Source organism: Mercenaria mercenaria, chromosome 13 (assembly GCF_021730395.1).
Source record: "Mercenaria mercenaria strain notata chromosome 13, MADL_Memer_1, whole genome shotgun sequence".
Classification (NCBI taxonomy): Eukaryota; Metazoa; Mollusca; class Bivalvia; order Venerida; family Veneridae; genus Mercenaria; species Mercenaria mercenaria.
In genome coordinates, this window is record NC_069373.1 from 41,785,444 (window position 1) to 41,806,641 (window position 21,198).

The 21,198-nt window shown below is 37.1% G+C and overlaps 1 protein-coding gene across 4 annotated transcripts in view; it reads left to right on the forward strand.

The window, feature by feature from the left end:
- LOC123528619 (phospholipid-transporting ATPase ABCA3-like) overlaps window positions 1-21,198 on the forward strand; it is a 95,699-nt gene that overhangs the window by 62,839 nt on the left and 11,662 nt on the right. For all 4 annotated transcript variants that reach the window (XM_045308465.2, XM_045308468.2, XM_045308467.2 and 1 more), the window contains 12 exons: window positions 459-613; window positions 2,132-2,287; window positions 2,781-2,991; window positions 4,094-4,343; window positions 6,341-6,648; window positions 7,079-7,481; window positions 8,064-8,665; window positions 10,995-11,237; window positions 15,084-15,388; window positions 16,323-16,523; window positions 17,892-18,079; window positions 18,729-18,899. In XM_045308465.2, the coding sequence (XP_045164400.2) occupies window positions 459-613; window positions 2,132-2,287; window positions 2,781-2,991; window positions 4,094-4,343; window positions 6,341-6,648; window positions 7,079-7,481; window positions 8,064-8,665; window positions 10,995-11,237; window positions 15,084-15,388; window positions 16,323-16,523; window positions 17,892-18,079; window positions 18,729-18,899 (3,193 nt within the window). The remainder of the gene's footprint in view (window positions 1-458; window positions 614-2,131; window positions 2,288-2,780; window positions 2,992-4,093; window positions 4,344-6,340; window positions 6,649-7,078; window positions 7,482-8,063; window positions 8,666-10,994; window positions 11,238-15,083; window positions 15,389-16,322; window positions 16,524-17,891; window positions 18,080-18,728; window positions 18,900-21,198) is intronic.

Here is a 21,198-nt window from a genome sequence, read left to right on the forward strand (position 1 = left end):
AAAAAGATCTAAAAAGAAATACCTTGAAAAAAAGTAAGAATAGTTGCACTTTTGACAAAATGCTTAACCCCTCTTAACTGGATAACCCTCTGTTTCGAACAAAAGGCTCAGTACCAAGGCTATCCAGTTTAGAGGGGTTCTGCTGTATGAAGTTCCCAGATTTTTTTTACATTTTATCATAATGGAGCATATAACTTTATATTCATGTTGATATTTATTACATCAATATTTTCATTGGAATAGACTTTGCAAAGAATTTTCAGTTCATTTTATTTTCACATTCAAGTGCAGTTCCGTAACAGTGAAAAATAAACATTGATATTTTCTCTGCTTTGAAACAGTGAAGATAGCTATTTTTATTTTATTGGTATGTCAGAGTATTTCACTGAAAAGCATAAAATGATAAGAAAATATTTTATGCATTCAGTTTATTTCATTTTATATTTTATGATTGGTAGGCTTTCTGGAACCAACAAGTGGTACTGCAGTGATTAATGGTAAAGACATACGGACGGACATCAACAGCGTGCGTAAACATCTCGGTCTATGTCCGCAGCACAACATTCTGTTTGATCTACTGACTGTGGAAGAGCATCTCATATTCTTTGCAAAGGTACAAGATCAACTGAGCCTGAGTCATAGACAAAAACCTACAACTTGGTCAAAAATTTTAATTTTCTCTTTTTTACAAAAGATTTACTGTTAATGAGTATTTCGATATTGCGAAGAACTGTAATTTAGTTTACAGAAAATTGTATCACTTAAGATTGACTTTTGACATTGACATTGTTTTTTGACAGTTTCACGTCATTGCCAAGTCAAAAAGTTACGTTGCTGACGGGTAAGTTTTAGTTATAAGCGCTTCAAAAGGAAGCATAGTAAACTGCAGTAGTGCACCTTTAGTCAATTACTCATCAGTATTTAAACATACTGAACATTTTTTAACCTGTCAGAATTAGACCAAACTAGGTCTGGGATATTAATGAATTGTTGGCTGCAAGTGATTCTGCCTTTGCGACCAGTGCAGGCTGATCATGGTCTGCACTGTTCACTATTCAGTCAGTAACTTTTCAGTGGACACCTCTTTGAATAATAAATGGTATTGCCAGACCTGGGTTCAATTATTTTCAAAAGTAATTAATTAATTACAATTAAAATAGAAATGCTTCAATTAAATTACAATTATAATTACATGCTTTTTACAGAAGTAATTAATTAATTACAATTATTTTAAGGAAAATAATTGTTTTTTTGATTATTTGGCCATATATTCACAAATAGAATCATGATGTTACTATCAAAGACATATTAATGATGCAGCTTTATAAGTCCTTATTGAATTTCAAAAACATGAACACTTCAAAGTTTACTACTCTGTCAGTGAACACCATTCACAGATTTATAATGCAGTAGCTTGTTTATTAAGTCCTTATTGCATTTCAAAAACATTAATGCTTCAAAGTTACTGTCTGTAGTTATTGTAATTCAGTGGCTTAATATTCATCAATGGTCTAGCAACAGTTTCAGGTTTATACCCAGATTACATTAATACCTCTTTTAGATGACCAGCATTAGTGTGAAATTTATACACCCAGGTGACAACAATCTGTATTTTTGCCAATATTTATTTGCCATATGTTTGTGACAGTTTGCTACATGTAATTGAAGAGTAATTGAATTTAATTGACAATTATTTTGCATTAGTTTGGATTTTGATTAATTAATTACAATTAAAATAATTGATTTTTGTCTCAATTATTAATTACTTTCAATTAATTGAAAAACTGTAATTAATTAAATTATAATTGTAATTGGACCCAGGTCTGGGTATTGCCCATATTGAATGATGGACCAGTCCATCTTAGAAATTTAGCAAGCTAAGGGTTTATCTTGTTTTGTACTTAAGTTTACTGAAATCATGATTCGCCACAGTGGACTTTTGGTGTGTAACCCTTCCTGTAGAGGACATTAATTGCTGGGCAGTATTCTTGTTTTACTTACTTCTTGATGGCAAGCATTGGATATATATTCACATTTTATTTGAGCAGTGTTTACTTTGAAACATTCATAAAATTTCAGGGGATCAAACGGTAAAACATTCATATAGAAAACTATTGTGTTTACATTACAGTTAAAGGGATGTGCTAGCAAAGATATAGATCGTGAAGTGAACGAAATGATCAAGGTTCTCGGCATGGAACAGAAGAGAAACGCCTTGTCTCAGACTTTATCTGGTGGACAGAAACGGAAACTCTCAGTTGGAATTGCTCTTATTGCAGACTCAAAGGTAATGGAGCAGTGGTTTAGTGGTTAGGTGTTGGCTTCTCAACCTGGAAACCATGGGTTCAAACCCCACTGGGGTCACAACCACACCTTGTGACACCAGTACTGGTTTTTACAAAGTAACAGATTTGAGAGTGGTTCAAGTAAGCTTGAATCTTTCATCACAGTCGAGCTGAAACAAATTAGTATAAACTTGTGGTAATAGCAGTTTGTGCTGAAGTCTGTTGCAAGTTAGTAATTCTGTTAGTTGCTCAATGAAAGTATGACATGTTAAGAGAAAAACAGAAAAAAATGGGTGTTGCTTGTTATACATAAAACAATGTTTGTACTGGTATAGAATCCAGGAACACTGGCTAGGTTATCTACCCACCGTTGCATAACTGAAATACTGTTGAAAAACGGCGTTAAACCCAAAACAAACAAACACTTCTGGACCCTGGTGAAGTATATAAATAAGCTTTGTTAGTATCAGTTTCACAGTTTTACATCTTTATTAGGTTGTAATCCTAGACGAACCAACCTCTGGTATGGACCCAGCAGCTCGAAGACAGACATGGGACATTCTACAGAAGTACCGTGAGGGTCGCACTATCATTCTCACAACACATTTCATGGATGAAGCAGATATTCTCGGCGACCGGATCGCCATTATGGCTGATGGTGTGGTGAAATGTTGTGGAACTTCCATGTTTTTGAAGAAACTGTATGGTAAAGAAATGTTTTTATGTTATTACAACGTGTATATTTAAAAAACGTTCGGTTGAGGTTTTTTTGTTGAAAGTTAATTACATAGAATTTATAGAAAAGGAGAAAATTCAGTAAAAAGTAAATAAAATTATGTAATAAAAAAACTTGGCCAGGTTTTCCTTGTTGAGAAAAGCACTTCCCATTATAGACTTTCTTGTTAACTCTTAAAAACTTCATAGGATATTATATGGTACATATATTAAAAAAATTAGTTAAGAAAATACATTTTAAAAGAAACTCTTGTCGATTGTCTTTCAAATAGTATTTATGTTTAACCATGAATGGAGTTACACAGTATTCCTTTCAGTCCATGATTTATGTATTTTTCACCTTCTCATTCTTATTGGTTGGTTGTTACATGTATGACTAGTAAAAAATATATTTCATTTGAAAAAGATCGTAATTTTAAGCTTGACTATTTGATTTTTTTTTTTAAGTTGAAGTTTTATAATCACCCTTTCATCAGTGTCTGTGTCTGCCTCACATAGTTCAGGTTGAAGTTTTGCATGTAAGTAGGTATCTCAGAAACTACAGGCCAAATACTTTAAAACACCACACATGTCTTTTGCATCATTAGATGACCTCATCTAGCAGGTTACATGACTCTAGCTTTAATTTTGTCACAATAATGCCCATATTTTTGTTAAAATTTCAGGTTAAAGTTTTGCATGTAAGCAAGTTCATCAGAAACTTCAGGCCAAATGCTTTCAAACTTCACACATGTTTTTGGCATATTTAGATGACCTCATCATTCTGGCAGTTACATAACTCTAGCTTTTATTTTGTCAAAATTATGCCCCTTTTTAACTTAGAAATTTTGTTAAAGTTTTGCATGTAAGCATGTATTCAGAATCTCCAGACATGTTTGGCATCATGGGATGGTCTAACATGGCAAGTGTTATAACTCTGGCCTACATTTTAGCAAAATTATGCCCCTTTTTCTACTTAGAAAATTTTGATAAAGCTTGAGTATGTGAGATGGGCATTAGGTTAATAGTCAAGTGCTCTGTCATCGGACATCTCTTGTATAGTATGCAGTGCTAATACATAGTTCACTTAACAGGTGCTGGTTACCATATGGTTGTTGTGAAAAGTAAGACGTGTGACGTTAACCGACTGACAGCACTTGTGCAGTCTCACATACCAACTGCGTTCGTCGAGAGTCAGATCAGTGCTGAAGTCTCCTACTTACTGCCATTTTCGGAATCTTCAAAGTTCGAGAAACTTTTCACTGAGATTGAGTCACAGATAAGTAACTTGGGAGTGAACAGCTTTGGTGTATCAGCCACTACAATGGAAGAAGTTTTTCTCAAGTATGTTTTAGTGTCATTGTTACTAATGATAATACCTTATGATTATGCTGAACAAGTTCAATATAACATGAAGTTTTTACTGTGTGACTAACATGGTAGAGCACTTCCTAAATATTATTTATAATTCAACATACATATGATGTTTCTTCAAAGAGAGTTTGTTTAATTAATGATTTAGTGTACATTTTATGTTTTAAGTTTAGGTTGCAATGCTACTTGAATAGTTATGTCTCCTGGGGGAGACATATTGTTTTTGCCCTGTCCGTCCGTCCTTCCGTCCGTCCGTACGTACGTCACACTTCATTTCCGAGCAATAACTGGAGAACCATTTGACCTAGAACCTTCAAACTTCATAGGGTTGTAGGGCTGCTGGAGTAGACGACCCCTATTGTTTATGGGGTCACTCCGTCAAAGGTCAAGGTCACAGGGGCCTGAACATTGAAAACCATTTCCGATCAATAACTAGAGAACCACTTGACCCAGAATGTTGAAACTTCATAGGATGATTGGTCATGAAGAGTAGATGTACCATATTGATTTTGGGGTCACTCCGTCAAAGGTCAAGGTCACAGGGGCCTGAACATTGAAAACCATTTCCGGTCAATAACTAGAGAACCATTTGACCCAGAATGTTGAAACTTCATACGATGATTGGTCATGAAGAGTAGATGACCCCTATTGATTTTGGGTCACTCCGTCAAAGGTCAAGGTCACAGGGGCCTGAACATTGAAAACCATTTCCGATCAATAACTAGAGAACCGCTTGACCCAGAATGTTGAAACTTCATAGGATGATTGGTCATGAAGAGTAGATGACCCCTATTGATTTTGGGGTCACTCCGTCAAAGGTCAAGGTCACAGGGGCCTGAACATTGAAAACCATTTCCGATCAATAACTAGAGAACCACTTGACCCAGAATGTTGAAACTTCATACGATGATTGGTCATGAAGAGTAGATGACCCCTATTGATTTTGGGGTCACTCCATCAAAGGTCAAGGTCACAGGGGCCTGAACATTGAAAACCATTTCCGGTCAGTAACTTGAGAACCACTTGACCCAGAATGTTGAAACTTAATAGGATGATTGGTCATGCAGAGTAGATGACCCCTAACGATTTTGGGGTCACTCTGTGAAAGGTCAAGGTCACAGGGGCCTGAACATTGAAAACCATTTCCGGTCAGTAACTTGAGAACCACTTGACCCAGAATGATGAAACTTCATAGGATGATTGGTCATGCAGGGTAGATGACCCCTAACGATTTTAGGGTCACTCTGTTAAAGGTCAAGGCCACAGGGGCCTGGACATGGAAAGCCATTTCCAATCAATAACTTGAGAACCTCTCAACCCAGAATGTTGAAACTTCATAGGATGATTGTTCATGCAGAGTAAATGACCCCTATTGTTTTTGGGGTCACTCCGTTAAAGGTCAAGGTCACAGGGGCCTGAACATTGATAACCAGTTCTGATCAATAACTTGAGAACCACTTGACCCAGAATGTTGAAACTTCATAGGATGATTAAACATGCAGAGTAGATGACCCCTATTGATTTTGGGGTCAGTCTATTAAAAGTCAAGGTCACAGTGGCCTGTTCATGTAAAACCATTTTTTGGAAATAACTTGAGAACCACTTGACCTACAATGTTGAAACTTAATAGGATGATTGGACATGCAGAGTAGATGACCCCTATTTATTTTGAGGTCACTTGATCAAAGGTCAAGTTCACAGGAGCCTGAACAGTGACTTGAGAACCACTAGGCCAAGAGTGTCGAAATTTAGCGGGATGACTGGACATGCCAAGTAGATGATCCCTATTGCAGCCAACCATCAGTGTCTCTTTGACTTTCGCTCCTGACCCCTATTGACTTCTTGCCCATAGGACTTTGCATTGGGGGAGACATGCGCTTTTTTTACAAAAGCATTTTCTAGTTTTACATAGATCTAGTTATACTGTAAATATCAGTAAAATATTATCCAGTTTTGTAATGCTTTAGGGTTGGTGAGGGAACCGGAGAAGACGAAAATCAAGCAGGTCCTGCAGATATTCAAAATGGTGGATACACTAATCCAAATTATGGCAGTACTGGTAAACTACCCAAGATTGCATTCGAGGCAAGCCCACCTCGCTCGGAAACGCCTCAGATTGAACAAAAGGATAAACTCCCCCCTATAGGTGGTACACCAGAAAAGCCGAGAATTATTACAGACTATAAGAATGGAGCTACGAATGGCTCCTATCACACTGATGGATCAGTTGAAACTATAGTACCTATGGATAATATTGCCAGAAAGAATTACATTGGTAAGTTTCAGAGTAAAAGTTAGTTTCGACTAGGGGCCTCCGTGGTTAATGGTTAAGGTCACCAACTTCAAATCACTTGCCCCTCATAGATGTGGGTTCGAGCCTCACTCCAGGTATTGAATTCTTCATGTTAGGAAGCCATCCAGCTGGCTTACAGAATGTCGGTGGTTCTACCCAGGTGTCGCCCGTGATGAAATAATGGACGGAGGGGCACCTATGGTCTTCCACCACCATCAAAGCTGGAAAGTCACCATATGACCTATAATTGTGTGGGTGCAACGTTAAACCCAACAAAGTAAATAAAATAGTTTCGGTTATTACATATTGATATGTTAAGAATTGTATATAAATTTGACCTTGTGAAGTTCAAGAGTTACGATAAGTAAAGACTTTGTGATATTAAACCAAATATTGACATTTTTAATTTCAGGTTATAATGAAGGAATAAACAAGAATTCAGGAATGTCACTAGCGTTCCAGCAGTTTTATGGGATGTTTGTGAAGAAATTTATCCACGCAAGACGTAACATATCAGTGGCACTAGCACAAATTCTCCTCCCAGTTGTCTTTACGATAATGGCTTTAGCGGTCGAAAAAGCGATCCCCAATGTTGGTGATGAACCGGCTCTAGCACTTGACTTGAGCCCGTTCAAGGATTACACTGTCCCCTACAGTAACGGTTCAGCGGCAGCAGCAACATCAGAAAGTATGGCAAATTACTACAAAGACCAATTTAGCGGAAATACAGCAAAAGTGGACAGATCGAAGTACACAGAAATGGATGACTATTTCAAATATGTTCAAGATGACGTAGGCATATCTACATTTAACAGGTGAGGCAAAGTACCCATAGAGTGCCAAATTCCAAACCTATGGCCGGTATTCTCCATAACCCTTCATATGGACACTGGTTAAATATATATGAAGAAAACATTAAGGGTCATGTGTCTAAATATGCCCTACAATTTGCCTGAAGTTAATAAGACATTGGACTTTAGATTGTAACTTGTCTGTATAACAGGGAGCAGTTCATGATGAGCGGAACAGGTTTATCACCATACTTCAACTGTATCTGTTGTGTAATGAGGTTAGTCTGACTTAATGTCAGTGCTGAACTATCTCAGCTGACAGTTTCCCCATGTGAATTAAAGGCAGAGAATCGAACATATTGTTCTTAAAAAAAAAATAAAAAAATTGCCAAAATATTTTCAAACATTTGACACCTCCAAGGATCACACTAGGTACTTTTAGATTGATATACATATTATCTTGATATTTTAGCTGTAAGTATTTAGGTTACCAATAAAAGCTGTTTCTTTTTTCTTAATTTTATTATTTAATTGGACTATGTAGAAGGTCTTCCTTTTTTCACTAAAACTGAATGATTGTTTTGTTTTTGTGGGGGTTTTTTGCAGGCGATACATTGTTGCTGGTGATTTTGAAGACAGTACAAGCGACACTGCCACTGCCCATTTCAACGGTCAGCCGTACCATGGCATTGCTATAGCCTTGCATTATACCATGAATGGACTTTTGAAACACGCAACATCAGACGCCACCAAAAATATAAAAGTCACCAACCATCCTTTACCAAAAAAAATTAACGACAACTCCCGTCGTTTATTCTTCTCAACAAATGGCACCGGCTTCACAATTGCAATTTCGGTTTTATTTGGAATGGCGTTCATGGCAACAAGTTTTATTATATTTCTGATAAAAGAAAGATCAGTTGGAGCGAAACATCTGCAGGTGGTTAGTGGTGTGGGGCCAATTGCATACTGGTCGTCAACTTTTATATGGGATATCATAAATTATACGATCCCAGTGTTGATTATATTGGTCATTTTCGCAGCTTTCCAGACAGATGCATATGTAAATGAGAACCGTCTTGGCATAGTTTTCCTGATTTTTATGCTGTATGGTTGGTCAGTGTTGCCATTTGTATACATGCTGCATTACCTATTTATGGTTCCATCACGGGGCATGGTGGCAGTCTCTATGATCAACCTGTGTTCTGGTGAGTTTATTAAATTTGTGATATTGTTTGATTTGGAGAGTCATTCATTTGTTTGACAGTGTCTCACTTTTAAAAATGTTTCTGTAATTGAATTATACCTTGCATTCCCTTTTCCATAATATGGGTTAATTATTACAGAAATTATAAGTAAGTATTTTTTTGATAACTTGTTATATTGGCAGTAAATGATTACCTGTATGATAGTGAACAAAAAGAATAAGTAAGAAAGCTTTCTGTTCAGTCAAATGGTTTCCGCAGCCAAGTAGTTACGGTCATAAACTGAATCGCTTTTCACTGATATTTGAAAGTACAATAGCCTTTGGACGTGTAATTCTTACATTTGAGGAAGCTGACAACTAGCTTATGGAATGTCTTGTGATTATACGCAGGTTCCTGTCTGTGTCTGAAAGAATGTTCCAAGGTGCCTGTCTGTGTCTGAAAGAATGTCCCCAGGTTCCCGTCTGTGTCTGTAAGAATGTCCCAAGGTGCCTGTCTGAGTCTGAAAAAGTGTCCCAAGGTGCCTGTCTGTGTCTGAAAAAAATGTCCCCAGGTTCCCATCTGTGTCTGTAAGAATGTCCCAAGGTGCCTGTCTGTGTCTGAAAGAATGTCCCCAGGTTCCCATCTGTGTCTTTATGAATGTCCCAAGATGCCTGTCTGGGCCTGAAAGAATGCCTCCAGGTTCCCGTCTTTTTCTGTAAGAATGTCCCAATGTGCCTGTCTAAGTCTGAAAGAATGTCCCCAGGTTCCCATCTGTGTCTGAAAGAGTGTCCCAGGGTGCCTGTCTGTGTCTGAAAGAATGTCCCCAGGTTCCCATCTGTGTCTGAAAGAATGTCCCAAGGTGCCTGTCTGAGTCTGAAAGAATGTCCCCAGGTTCCCGTCCGTGTCTGAAAGAATGTCCCAAGGTGCCTGTATGTGTCTGAAAGAATGTCCCCAGGTTCCCGTCTGTGTCTGTAAGAATGTCCCAAGGTGCCTGTCTGTGTCTGAAAGAATGTCCTCAGGAGCCCATTTATGTCTGAAAGAATGTCCCCAGGTGCCTGTCTGTATCTGAAAAAATGCCCCCAGGTGTCTGTGTCTGATAGAATTTCCCCAGGTGCCTTTCTATTTTCAAAGAATGTCCCCAGGTGCTAGGCACTACTACAAATAAGAGCCAAAAAGCCGCCAGTATGACCTGATCTGTGTTGGCGTGACTTTGAAATCATTGGTAAAGCCTTAACATGATTATCCAAATTACAGTCTAACCCCTCTAAGCAGCCAGCCAGTAGAAACAGACAATTTGGCCGCTTAAGCAAGGTGACCGCTGATCGGAGGGGCAACCAGAATATTTATTTATATATTTATTTATTTCAGACTTCTGACCAGTGTTCAATCATATTTTAGACTTCTGACCAGTGTTCAATTTTAGACTTCTGACCAGTGTTCAATCATAACTAATCGATTTACTCTTATCATTTTACCAAATACATTGACTTCACAATACTAATGGTCTTCTTCGCAATCGACAACTCCGGCGTGTGTTATAATAAACAACAATTTTTGCCATTTCGGTAAAGGGAAACTACTCTACGCGCTTTTTGTCTAGACTAAAATCTAAGATCACCATTACGTTCCATAAAAGATCCAGTGGTTTATATTTCTTTCAAAACAAATTTTTATTAGTAATTTGAGAAAAAAAATATAAATAAAATCACAAGTCTGTTGATACTTATTAAAGGTCGAGTTTTATCTTTAACCGAGATCAAACTGTGAATAACAAAATTGACATGAGGTGATGCGCTACTTGCCGATAATTACTGGCCATTTGATCACACCTTTTGTTATCAGTTTGAATTGAGAAGCTCATGTCATTTTGTATCTTCAACGACTGCGAAGTGGGCATCCAAAGTCATACACTTCCCTTTAGAAGACAAAATCCTTGTTAACACATAGAATTCCAGCTAAGAGATCATAATCAGTAATTATTATCAAACTGTCGCAACATAAACAATCCGTCGCTAAATAAACAAATGTTCATATTTTCAGATACGTCCTTTGTGCTTGAATGGTCCAGAGATTTTGAAAAAATAAGAATGATTGGCCGCTGATAGGGGTAAATATGGTGGCCGGGAGGCAAAATCATTGACCGCTGACCACAGATGAGGGGTGACCGCTGAAGCGGGTAATAAAATAGAGTAAAAATCAACGAGGATGTCACAGACTGACTGTTGGGAAGGAGTGACAGCCGATCAAGAGTGTCCTTTAGGAGGGATTAGAGTGTATTATGAAATTGTAGTGAAAAGAGATTTAAAAAAAAGCTGTTAAAGTTGTATGGTATATTTACTTATCTTGTCAGGTCTGGTATTCCTCTTGGCAACATACACACTTAGTATACCACAGTTGGGCACGGAGGACATTGGGAAAGCACTGGAAATAGTGTTCATTATATTTCTGCCGAACTACGACCTTGGACTGGCCCTAATGGATATGTACACAAATGCTGGATACAAGGATACATGCGAAGGGTATAATTACAAGGCATTGTGTGCAGCAATAAAATTGTATGAACCGTCTCGCAGAGATCCATGTTGCTTTCCAGGTAAGTTTGAAAAATATAATTAAAAAGACATTATAGCTAATGGTTCACATTTTGCAAGTTTGAACCTTGAATACCTTCATTTACACAATTTTTAGCTCACATGTCACAAAGTGACAGTGTGAGCTTTTGTGATCGCGCAGCGTCCATCGTCCGTGCATAAACTTTTGCTTGTGACCACTCTAGAGGTCACATTTTTCATGGGATCTTTATGAAAGTTGGTCAGAATGTTTATCTTGATGATATCTAGGTCAAGTTCGAAACTGGGTCAACTGCGGTCAAAAACTAGGTCACTAGATCTAAAAAATAGAAAAACCTTGTGACCTCTCTAGAGGCAATGGATCTTCATGAAAGTTAGTCAGAATGTTCATCTTTATGATATCTAGGTCAAGGTTTTTCTATTTATAGACCTACTGGCTTAGTTTTTGACCGCAGTTGACCTAGTTTCGAAACTGACCTAGATATCATCAAGGTGAACATTCAGATCAATTTTCATGAAGATCCATTGAAAAATATGGCCTCTAGAGATGTCAAAAGATTTTAATCATTTTAGACCTACTGACCTAGTTTTTGACTGCAGTTGGCCCAGTTTCAAACTTGACTTAGATATCATCAAGATGAACATTCAGACCAACTTTCATACAGATCCCATGAAAAGTATGGCCTCTAGAGAGGTCACAAGGTTTTTTTTATTATTTGACCTACTGACCTAGTTTTTTAAGGCACATGACCCAGTTCCGAACTTGACCTAGAAATCATCAAGATGAACTTTCTGACCAATTTTCATGAAGATCTTGTGAAATATATGGCCTCTAGAGAGGTCACAAGGTTTTTCTATTTTTAGACCTACTGACCTAGCTTTTGACAGCACGTGACCCAGTTTTGAACTTGACCTAGATATCATCAAGGTGAACATTCTGACCAATTTTTATGGAGAAACCATTCACAAGTATGGCCTCTAGAGAGGTCACAAGGTTTTTCTATTTTTAGACCTACTGACCTAGTTTTTGACCGCACATGACCCTGTTTCGAACTTGACCTAGATATCATCAAGATGAACATTCAGACCAATTTTCATACAGATCCCATGAAAATTATGGCCTTGTTTTTTTATTATTTGACCTACTGACCTAGTTTTTGAAGGCATGTGACCCAGTTTCGAACTTGACCTAGATACCATCAATGTGAACATTCTGACCAATTTTCATGAAGATCTCATGAAATATATGGCCTATATAGAGGTCATAAGGTTTTTCTATTTTTAGACCTACTGACCTAGTTTTTGACTATACGTGACCCAGTTTTGAACTTGACCTAGATATCATCAAGATGAACATTCAAACCAACTTTCATACAGATCCCATGAAAAATATGGCCTTTAGAGAGGTCACAAGGTTTTTCTATTATTTGACCTACTGACCTAGTTTTTGATGGCACATGACCCAGTTCCGAACTTGACCTAGAAATCATCAAGATGAACTTTCTGACCAATTTTCATGAAGATCTTGTGAAATATATGGCCTCTAGAGAGGTCACAAGGTTTTTCTATTTTTAGACCTACTGACCTAGCTTTTGACAGCACGTGACCCAGTTTTGAACTTGACCTAGGTATCATCAAGATAAACATTCTGACCAATTTTCATGAAGATTTTATGAAATATATGGGCTCTAGAGAGGTCACAATGTTTTTCTATTTTTAGACCTACTGACCTAGTTTTGGAAGGCACGTGACCCAGTTTCGAACTTGACCTAGATATCATCAAGATGAACATTCTGATCAACTTTCATAAAGATCCCATGAAAAATGTGACCTCTAGAGTGGTCACAAGCAAAAGTTTACGGACGCACGCACAGACGGATGACGAACACCGCGCGATTACAAAAGCTCACCTTGTCACTTTGTGACAGGTGAGCTAAAAAGTTTCGTTCGCTCACTCTAGTATTTGTTGAACTTAATCATGTATTCTGAGCAAATTATGCCCCCTTTTGGACTTAGAAAATCCTGGTTGAAGTTTTACATGCAAGTTACTATCTCCAAAACTAATGCAGATACTGAATTGAAACTTCACATGTGTCTTCAGGGTTATAAAACTAGTTGATAGCATCAAGTCCCATAACTCTGACCTACATTTTGGCCAAATTATGCCCCCTTTTGTGCTTAGAAAATCATGGTTAAAGTTGTGCATGCAAGTACATACAGCTATTACTTAAAGGCATATAGATATGAAACTTATTTTTAGCTCACCTGTCACAAAGTGACAAGGTGAGCTTTTGTGATCGTGCAGCGTCCGTCGTCCATGGGTGCATAAACTTTTGCTTGTGACCACTCTAAGAGGACATATTTTTCATGGGATCTTTATGAAAGTTGGTCAGAATGTTCATCTTGTGGTATCTAAGTTCGAAACTGGGTCAGTAGGTCTAAAAATAGAGAAACCTTGTGACCTCTCTAGAGGCCATATTTTTCAATGGATCTCCATGAAAATTGGTCAGAATGTTCACCTTGATGGTATCTAGATCAAGTTAGAAACTGGGTCACATGCGGTCAAAAACTAGGTCAGTAGGTCTAAAAATAGAAAAACCTTGTGACCTCTCTAGAGGCCATACTTTTCAATGGATCTTCATGAAAATTGGTCAGAATGTTCACCTTGATAAAATATGATTCAAATTCAAAACTGGGTCACGTGCCATCAAAAACTAGGTCAATATGTCAAATAACAGAAAAACCTTGTGACCTCTCTAGAGGCAATATTTTTTATGGGATCTGTATGAAATTTAGTCTGAATATCTAGGTCAAGTTCGAAACTGGGTCAACTGCAGTCAAAAACTAGGTCAGTTGGTCTAAAATTAGAAAAACCTTGTGACCTCTTTAGAGGCCATATTTTTCAATGGATCTTCATGAAAGTTGGTCAGAATGTCCACCTTGATGATATCTAGGTCAAATTTGAAACTGGGTCACGTGCGGTCAAAAACTAGGTCAGTAGATCTAAAAATAGAAAAACCTTGTGACCTCTCTAGAGGCCATATTTTTCATGAGATCTTCATGAAAATTGGTGAGAGTGTGATATCTAGGTCAAGTTCGAAACTGGGTCACGTACCTTTAAAAACTAGGTCATTAGGTCAAATAATAGAAAAACCTTGTGACCTCTCTAGAGGCCATATTTTTAATGGATCTTCATGAAAATTGGTCAGAATTTTTATCTTGATGAAATCTAGGTCAAGTTTAAAACTGGGTCACATGAGCTCAAAAACTAGATCACTATGTCAAATAATAGAAAAAACGACGTCATACTCAGTTCAAAACTGGGTCATGTGGGGACAGGTTAGCGATTCAGGACCATTATGGTCCTCTTGTTTATTTTCAAGATCAATTACCAACCGCACTTGGTCAAGTCCCATAACTCTGACATGTATTTTGGGCAAATTATGCCCCCTTTTGGACTTAGAAAATCCTGGTTAAAGTTTTACATGCAAGTTACTATCTGCAGAACAAGTGCAGATATTAAATTGAAACTTCACATGTGTTTTCGGGGTTATAAAACTAGTTGTTTGCATCAAGTCCCATAACTCTGACATGCATTTTGGTCAAATTATGTTCCCTTTTGAACTTAAAACTTCTGGTTAAAGTTTTGCATGCAAGTTACTATCTCCAAAACTAATGCAGATACTGCATTGAAATTCTATAGATATTTTAACATTTTGGGTAATATTTTCCTACTTCTGGGACAATAATTCGAATAGTCGAGCATTGGCTTTCTTACGGACAGCTCTTGTTATGTACATCATTGAAAAATTGTTTGTAGCTAAAGGAATAAATTTGCTCAATACTGGTATACTGTTTTCTCTTTTCAGATTATTGTCCGAGTAATTTCTGTTTTGAATTCTTTGATAATTTCCTTGCATGGGAGAAACCTGGTATTGGACGGGAGTGTCTATTCATGTTGTTGCAAGGCATATTTTACTTCTCAATTGTTCTTCTGGCTGAAGCTGGAATTCTACGTCGTATTGCAAATCTCTGCACCAACAGGACACCAGTGTCGGTAGGGTCACAGGTTAATGTACGAGGTCATGAAGACAGTGATGTGGCAGAGGAAAATCGTCGTATTAATGATACACCCATTGAAAATATAATGACAACCGATTCACTTATATTAAAGGTAGGTTTCTTCAAAAAGCTTGCATAAAAATTGCTGTAATTTGTTAGAATTGTAACATATGCTCTTTAAAGCAGCAGTTTCTAGTTGAACAGCAAATTTTCAAAAATTTTAAAGCCTATTCTTGAAATTGATGATTTATTATATAAAGTAGAAGCTTTAAATTAGGGAGCTTTTCTATATATTTGACAGATTACCCTGATAATGTATGAGTATGATGTAAAGCAAGCTTTAAATTAGAGAGCTTTTCTATATATTTGACAGATTACACTGATAATTTATGAGTATGATGTAAAGCAAGCTTTAAATTAGAGAGCTTTTCTATATATTTGACAGATTATACTGATAATTTATGAGTATGATATAATGCAAGTTTTAAATTAGAGAGCTTTTTTCTGTACTTTTGACAGATAACACTGATAATTAATGAGTATGATATAATGCAAGTTTTAAATTAGAGAGCTTTTCTATATATTTGACAGATAACACTGATAATTAATGAGTATGATATAATGCATAGCTTTGAAATTAGAGAGCTTTTCTATATATTTGACAGATAACACTGATAATGAGTATGATATAATGCATAGCTTTGAAATTAAAGAGCTTTTCTATATACATGTATTTAACAGATTACACTGATGATTTATGAGTGTGATATAAAGTAAAAGCTTTAAATTAGAGAGCTTTTCTATATATTTGACAGATTACACGTGTTTATATTAAAAAAATTCTATCACAATATAAATAGTAATAAAATTGCCAGGACAGAATCCTGTATCCTAGGCCAGTAATTGGGAGGGCATGCTAACTGGACATAGGACCTTCATGGATTTGTGACATGGTTTTTGACGTCATTTTACTCTGTTAATGGTAAATAAAAACTTAAAAATTGGCAGATCTTGTAATTTTGCTTATACATTCTATTTCGCCACAGAACGTGAGTAAGGTATATGGTTCAGGGTTCCATGCAGTGAAGGGTGTATCTTGTGGCATACCGGCACATGAATGTTTTGGTCTGTTGGGACAAAATGGTGCTGGAAAGACAACAACGTTTAAGATGTTGACAGGAGATGAATCTCTCACCACAGGCAATGCTTACCTCAATAGATTCTCTGTAAAAGGGGACATCAAACAGGTACTTGTTAAAGAACCATTTTTAGCTCATCTGATTTTTTGAAAAAAAATGATGAGTTATTGTCATCACTTGAGCGGTTGTCGGCGTCGGCGTTGCCTGGTTAAGTTTTATGTTTAGGTCAGCTTTTCCTAAACTATCAAAGCTATTGCTTTGAAACTTGGAATACTTGTTCACCATCATAAGCTGACCCTGTATAGCAAGAAACATAACTCCATCTTGCTTTTTGCAAGATTTATGGCCCCTTTTGTACTTAGAAAAGATCAGATTTCTTGGTTAAGTTTTATGTTTAGGTCAACTTTTCTCCTAAACTATCAAAGCTATTGCTTTGAAACTTGGAATACCTGTTCACCATCATAAGCAGACCCTGTACATCAAGAAACATAACTCCACCTTGCTTTTTGCAAGATTTATTGCCCCTTTTGGACTTAGAAAATCAGTTTTCTTGGTTAAGTTTTATGTTTAGGTCAGCTTTTATCCTAAACTATCAAAGCTATTGCTTTAAAACTTGCAACACTTGTTCACCATCATAAGTTGACCCTGTACAGCAAGAAACATAACTCCATCCTGCTTTTTGCAAGATTTATGGCCCCTTTTGGACTTAGAAAATATCAGATTTCTTGGTTAAGTTTTATGTTTAGGTCAACTTTTTCTCTTAAACTATCTAAGCTATTGCTTTGAAACTTGCAACACTTGTTCACCATCATAAGCTGACCCTGTACAGCAAGCAACATAACTCCATCCTGCTTTTTGCAATAATTATTGCCCCTTTTGGACTTAGAAAATCATTTTCTTGGTTGAGTATTATGTTTAAGTCAACTTTTCTCATAAACTATCAAAGCTATTGCTTTAAAACTTGCAACAGTTTTTCACCATCATAAGTGGACACTTTACATCAAGAAACATAACTCTATTCTGCTTTTTGCAAGAATGATGGCCCTTTTTAGACTTAGAAAATCATGGGTAGGACTATATTTCTATTACACAAAAAAAATCAGATGAGTGTCAGCACCCGCAAGGCGGTGCTCTTGTTTTAATACCAAGCATTTACACCATAAATCCATTTCATTTTTGCCCTAAAGGCTATTGTGTATGGACATCAGTTTGTGGACTTCATGTATTGAAGATCAGATGTGTGATTTTTTTATGCTGATTGGGACTTAATTACCAGAACTGATCCATGAAAATAAGCCCTGCACAAATGATTGTTACTTACAACAGTTGGAACCAGTAAATTTATATCAAAGGTTAATCCAGGAAAATGTAGCTTTTTGTGAAAAGTTGAGAAAATTACATTTTATTAAAAAAAATCCGTGCAAAACTTGCCTCGAGTGTAAAAATCTGAATCCTTTACAAAAACTCTTGTTACAGGTTCAGCAGAATCTTGGCTATTGTCCGCAATTTGACGCTTTGATTGATCAGATGACGGGCAGAGAGACCTTATACATGTATGCTCGCTTGAGAGGGATCTCTGAGGATCAGATTAAAGGAATTGTAAACCAGGTTATAGATATCATGATGCTGCGGAAACATGCAGACAAACAGACCGGCTTCTACAGGTCAGATATCCTTCTTACGTTCAGAGTTTGTATTAGTTAAAGCTGATATGAGTTACTTTTGAGTCTGTTTCTAGGAAACCCAGTGCCTATGTCTGTTTATCACATGTTTGACGTCGCAGGAGTGAAATAAAGCCATTACATAAAAATAATAATGTAATGTAAAAAAAAAAGAAAATGTAATAAACCTTTGACGTCGACGTCGTTTAAAGTATAGGAGACGTTGATCAATTTGACTTGTTTTTAATAGCTAAAGAAAGAAGAAATTTTTATGTTTCGGCAGGAAAAACTAACATGTGATAAAAAGAATATTACATTTGTTACTTATTAAACTTGAATAAAATTGATAGAATGCTGGGCAGAGCCTCGCATTTTATTATTTTATTCAACTCGTTTAATTAATACAACATGAAAAGACACTCGTGTAATATCCTCTGTTTGGAAACTGCAATCATGATCGTAATGTTCATTATTTAAGATTATGATATAGTGGAAAACACTAAAAGGTATGTTTAAATGTTTGTGTTGTAATAAAGATGTTCAAATGTTATTAAGAAATAAATTGCCAAGTGTGTGATGCCCAGAATAACTTCTACACAGAAAAATCCCCATACTTTTATAATGCTTTTTGAATACATTTTGTCTTTTTCAGCGGTGGTAATAAGAGAAAGTTAAGCACTGCCATAGCTTTAATAGGAGATCCGCCATTCATTTTCTTGGATGAACCAACCACTGGTATGGACCCTGGAGCACGCAGACAACTTTGGAACGTATTGTCAGATGTCCGAGCTAGTGGTAGAACACTCATCTTAACTTCTCACAGGTATCCTCAAATTCATTATCATACATCACATTTAAAAGGACCATAGCATAATATTAGTTTTTGATTTACTTCATTTTTTGTGGGGGAGGGGTGGGGGCACTTAGATTTGACCTTGTCCATCCTTCTGTCTGTCTATCCGAATTTGTGTTGTGCATATCTCAAAAAGTATTTAACCTAGAGTCATCAAATCTCACAATATTGTTACTTGGTTTAAATTGGGATTTCACGCAACCAGACCAGAGTTATGGCCCTTGACTTAGTCAAAAAATATGCATATAGTGACAGAATGGGCAACAGTATCGTATGGACATACATCTTGTTTATATTCTTTTTATTAGTCCCCTACTGGTTGAAAACCAGTTTCGGGGACTATAGGAATGCACTTTTCCGTCATTCCGTCCGTCCGCAATTTCTTGTCCGGTCAATAACTGTCATCCATGAAGGGATTTTAATATTACCTGGCACAAATGTTCCCCATGATGAGACGATGTGTCATGCACAAAACCCGGACCCCTAGCTCAAAGGTCAAGGTCACAATTGGAGGTCAAAGGTCAACAGGGCTTTTTTCCTGTCCAGTCCACAACTCTCCCATCCTTGAAGGGATTTTAGTATTACTTGGCACAAATGTTCCCCATGATGAGATGATGTGTCATACGCAAATCCCAGACCCCTAGCTCAAAGGTCAAGGTCACAATTGGAGGTCAAAGGTCAACAGGGCTTTTTTCCTGTCCGGTCCATAACTCTCCCATCCGTGAAGAGATTTTAATATTACTTGGCACAAATGTTCCCCATGAGCAGACGGCGTGTCATGCGCAAAACCTGGACCCCTAGCTCAGAGGTCAAGGTCACAATTGGAGGTCAAAGGTCAACAAGGCTTTTTTCCTGTTCGGTCCATAACTCTCCCATCTAAGAAGGGATTTTAATATTACTTGGCACGAATGTACCTCATAATAAGACGATGTGTCGTGCACAACTTTCAGACCCCTAGTTCAAAGGTCAAGGTCACACTTAGCAGTCAAATGTTAACATAGCATGAACAGGGTCTGTTTCATGTCCGGTCCATAACTCTGACATTCATTAAGGAATTTTAATATCACTTAGCACAAGTGTTCCCCCATGATGAGACGACGTGTCATGCGCAAATCCCAGAGCCCTAGCTCAAAGGTCAAGGTCACAATTGGGGTCAAAGGTCAACAGAGTTTTTTTCCTGTCCCGTCCATAACTCTGCCATCCATGAAGGGATTTTAATATTACTTGGCACAAATGTTCCCCATGATGAGACAACATGTCATGCGCAAAGCCCAGACCCTTAGCTCAAAGGTCAAGGTCACAACTGGAGGTCAAAGGTCAATAAGGTTTTTTCCCTGTCCGATCCAGAACTCTGTCATCCATCAAGGGATTACAATATTACTTGGCATAAATGTTTCCCATGATGACATGACATGTCATGCGCAACACCCAGTACCCTAGCTTAAAGGTCAAGGTCACACTTTGAGATCAAAGGTCAAGAGGATTTTTTCCTGTCCAGTCTATAACTTTGTCATGCAAAGCAGGATTTAGATATCAGTTGGCACAAAGATTCCCCTGGATGAGACAACATGTCATGCGCAAGAACCAGGTCCCTAGGTCTAAGGTCAAGGTCATATTTAGAGGTCAAAGGTCAAATTCAAGAATGACTTTGTACGGAACATTTCTTCTTCATGCATGAAGGGATTTTGATGTAACTTGGACCAAATGTTCACCACCATGAGGCACCCTTGCTTTTAGAATTACGTCCCTTTGTTGTTACTATAAATAGATTTTATTGTAACTTTTTTATTACTGGCGGTAGAGAAAAATCGAGACCACTTTTCTGTGGTACAGCATGCATGTTACATCCAATTTTTAGGTGTATTTTGACCTATCTCTACCTGGTAAAGAGTTTCTTGTGGACTTATGTTATATAGATTTTTTTTTTTTTTTTTTTTTTTTTTTAAAGATTAATTTCCCTTTGTTGTTACTATAAATAACTTACATGATAACATTTTTATAATCAGCCAAAAAAATTCAATATGAAAACAACTGTAGGTTTTTATATATATCAGTTTTAATCCAAGTGTTTTGTTATAACATATTGTATATATAGTACAATATTGTTTATACATCATTGACAGATATCAGTTCATTATGTTATACTGCAGTAGAGAAAATTAGGTGCCTTCCAGTCGGGGACTTTGTATTGCATGGCAATACTTTATTCACTTGTTCCCTGTACCATGCTACAGAGGGCCAGGGAGCATCTCAAATCAACTCTTACATA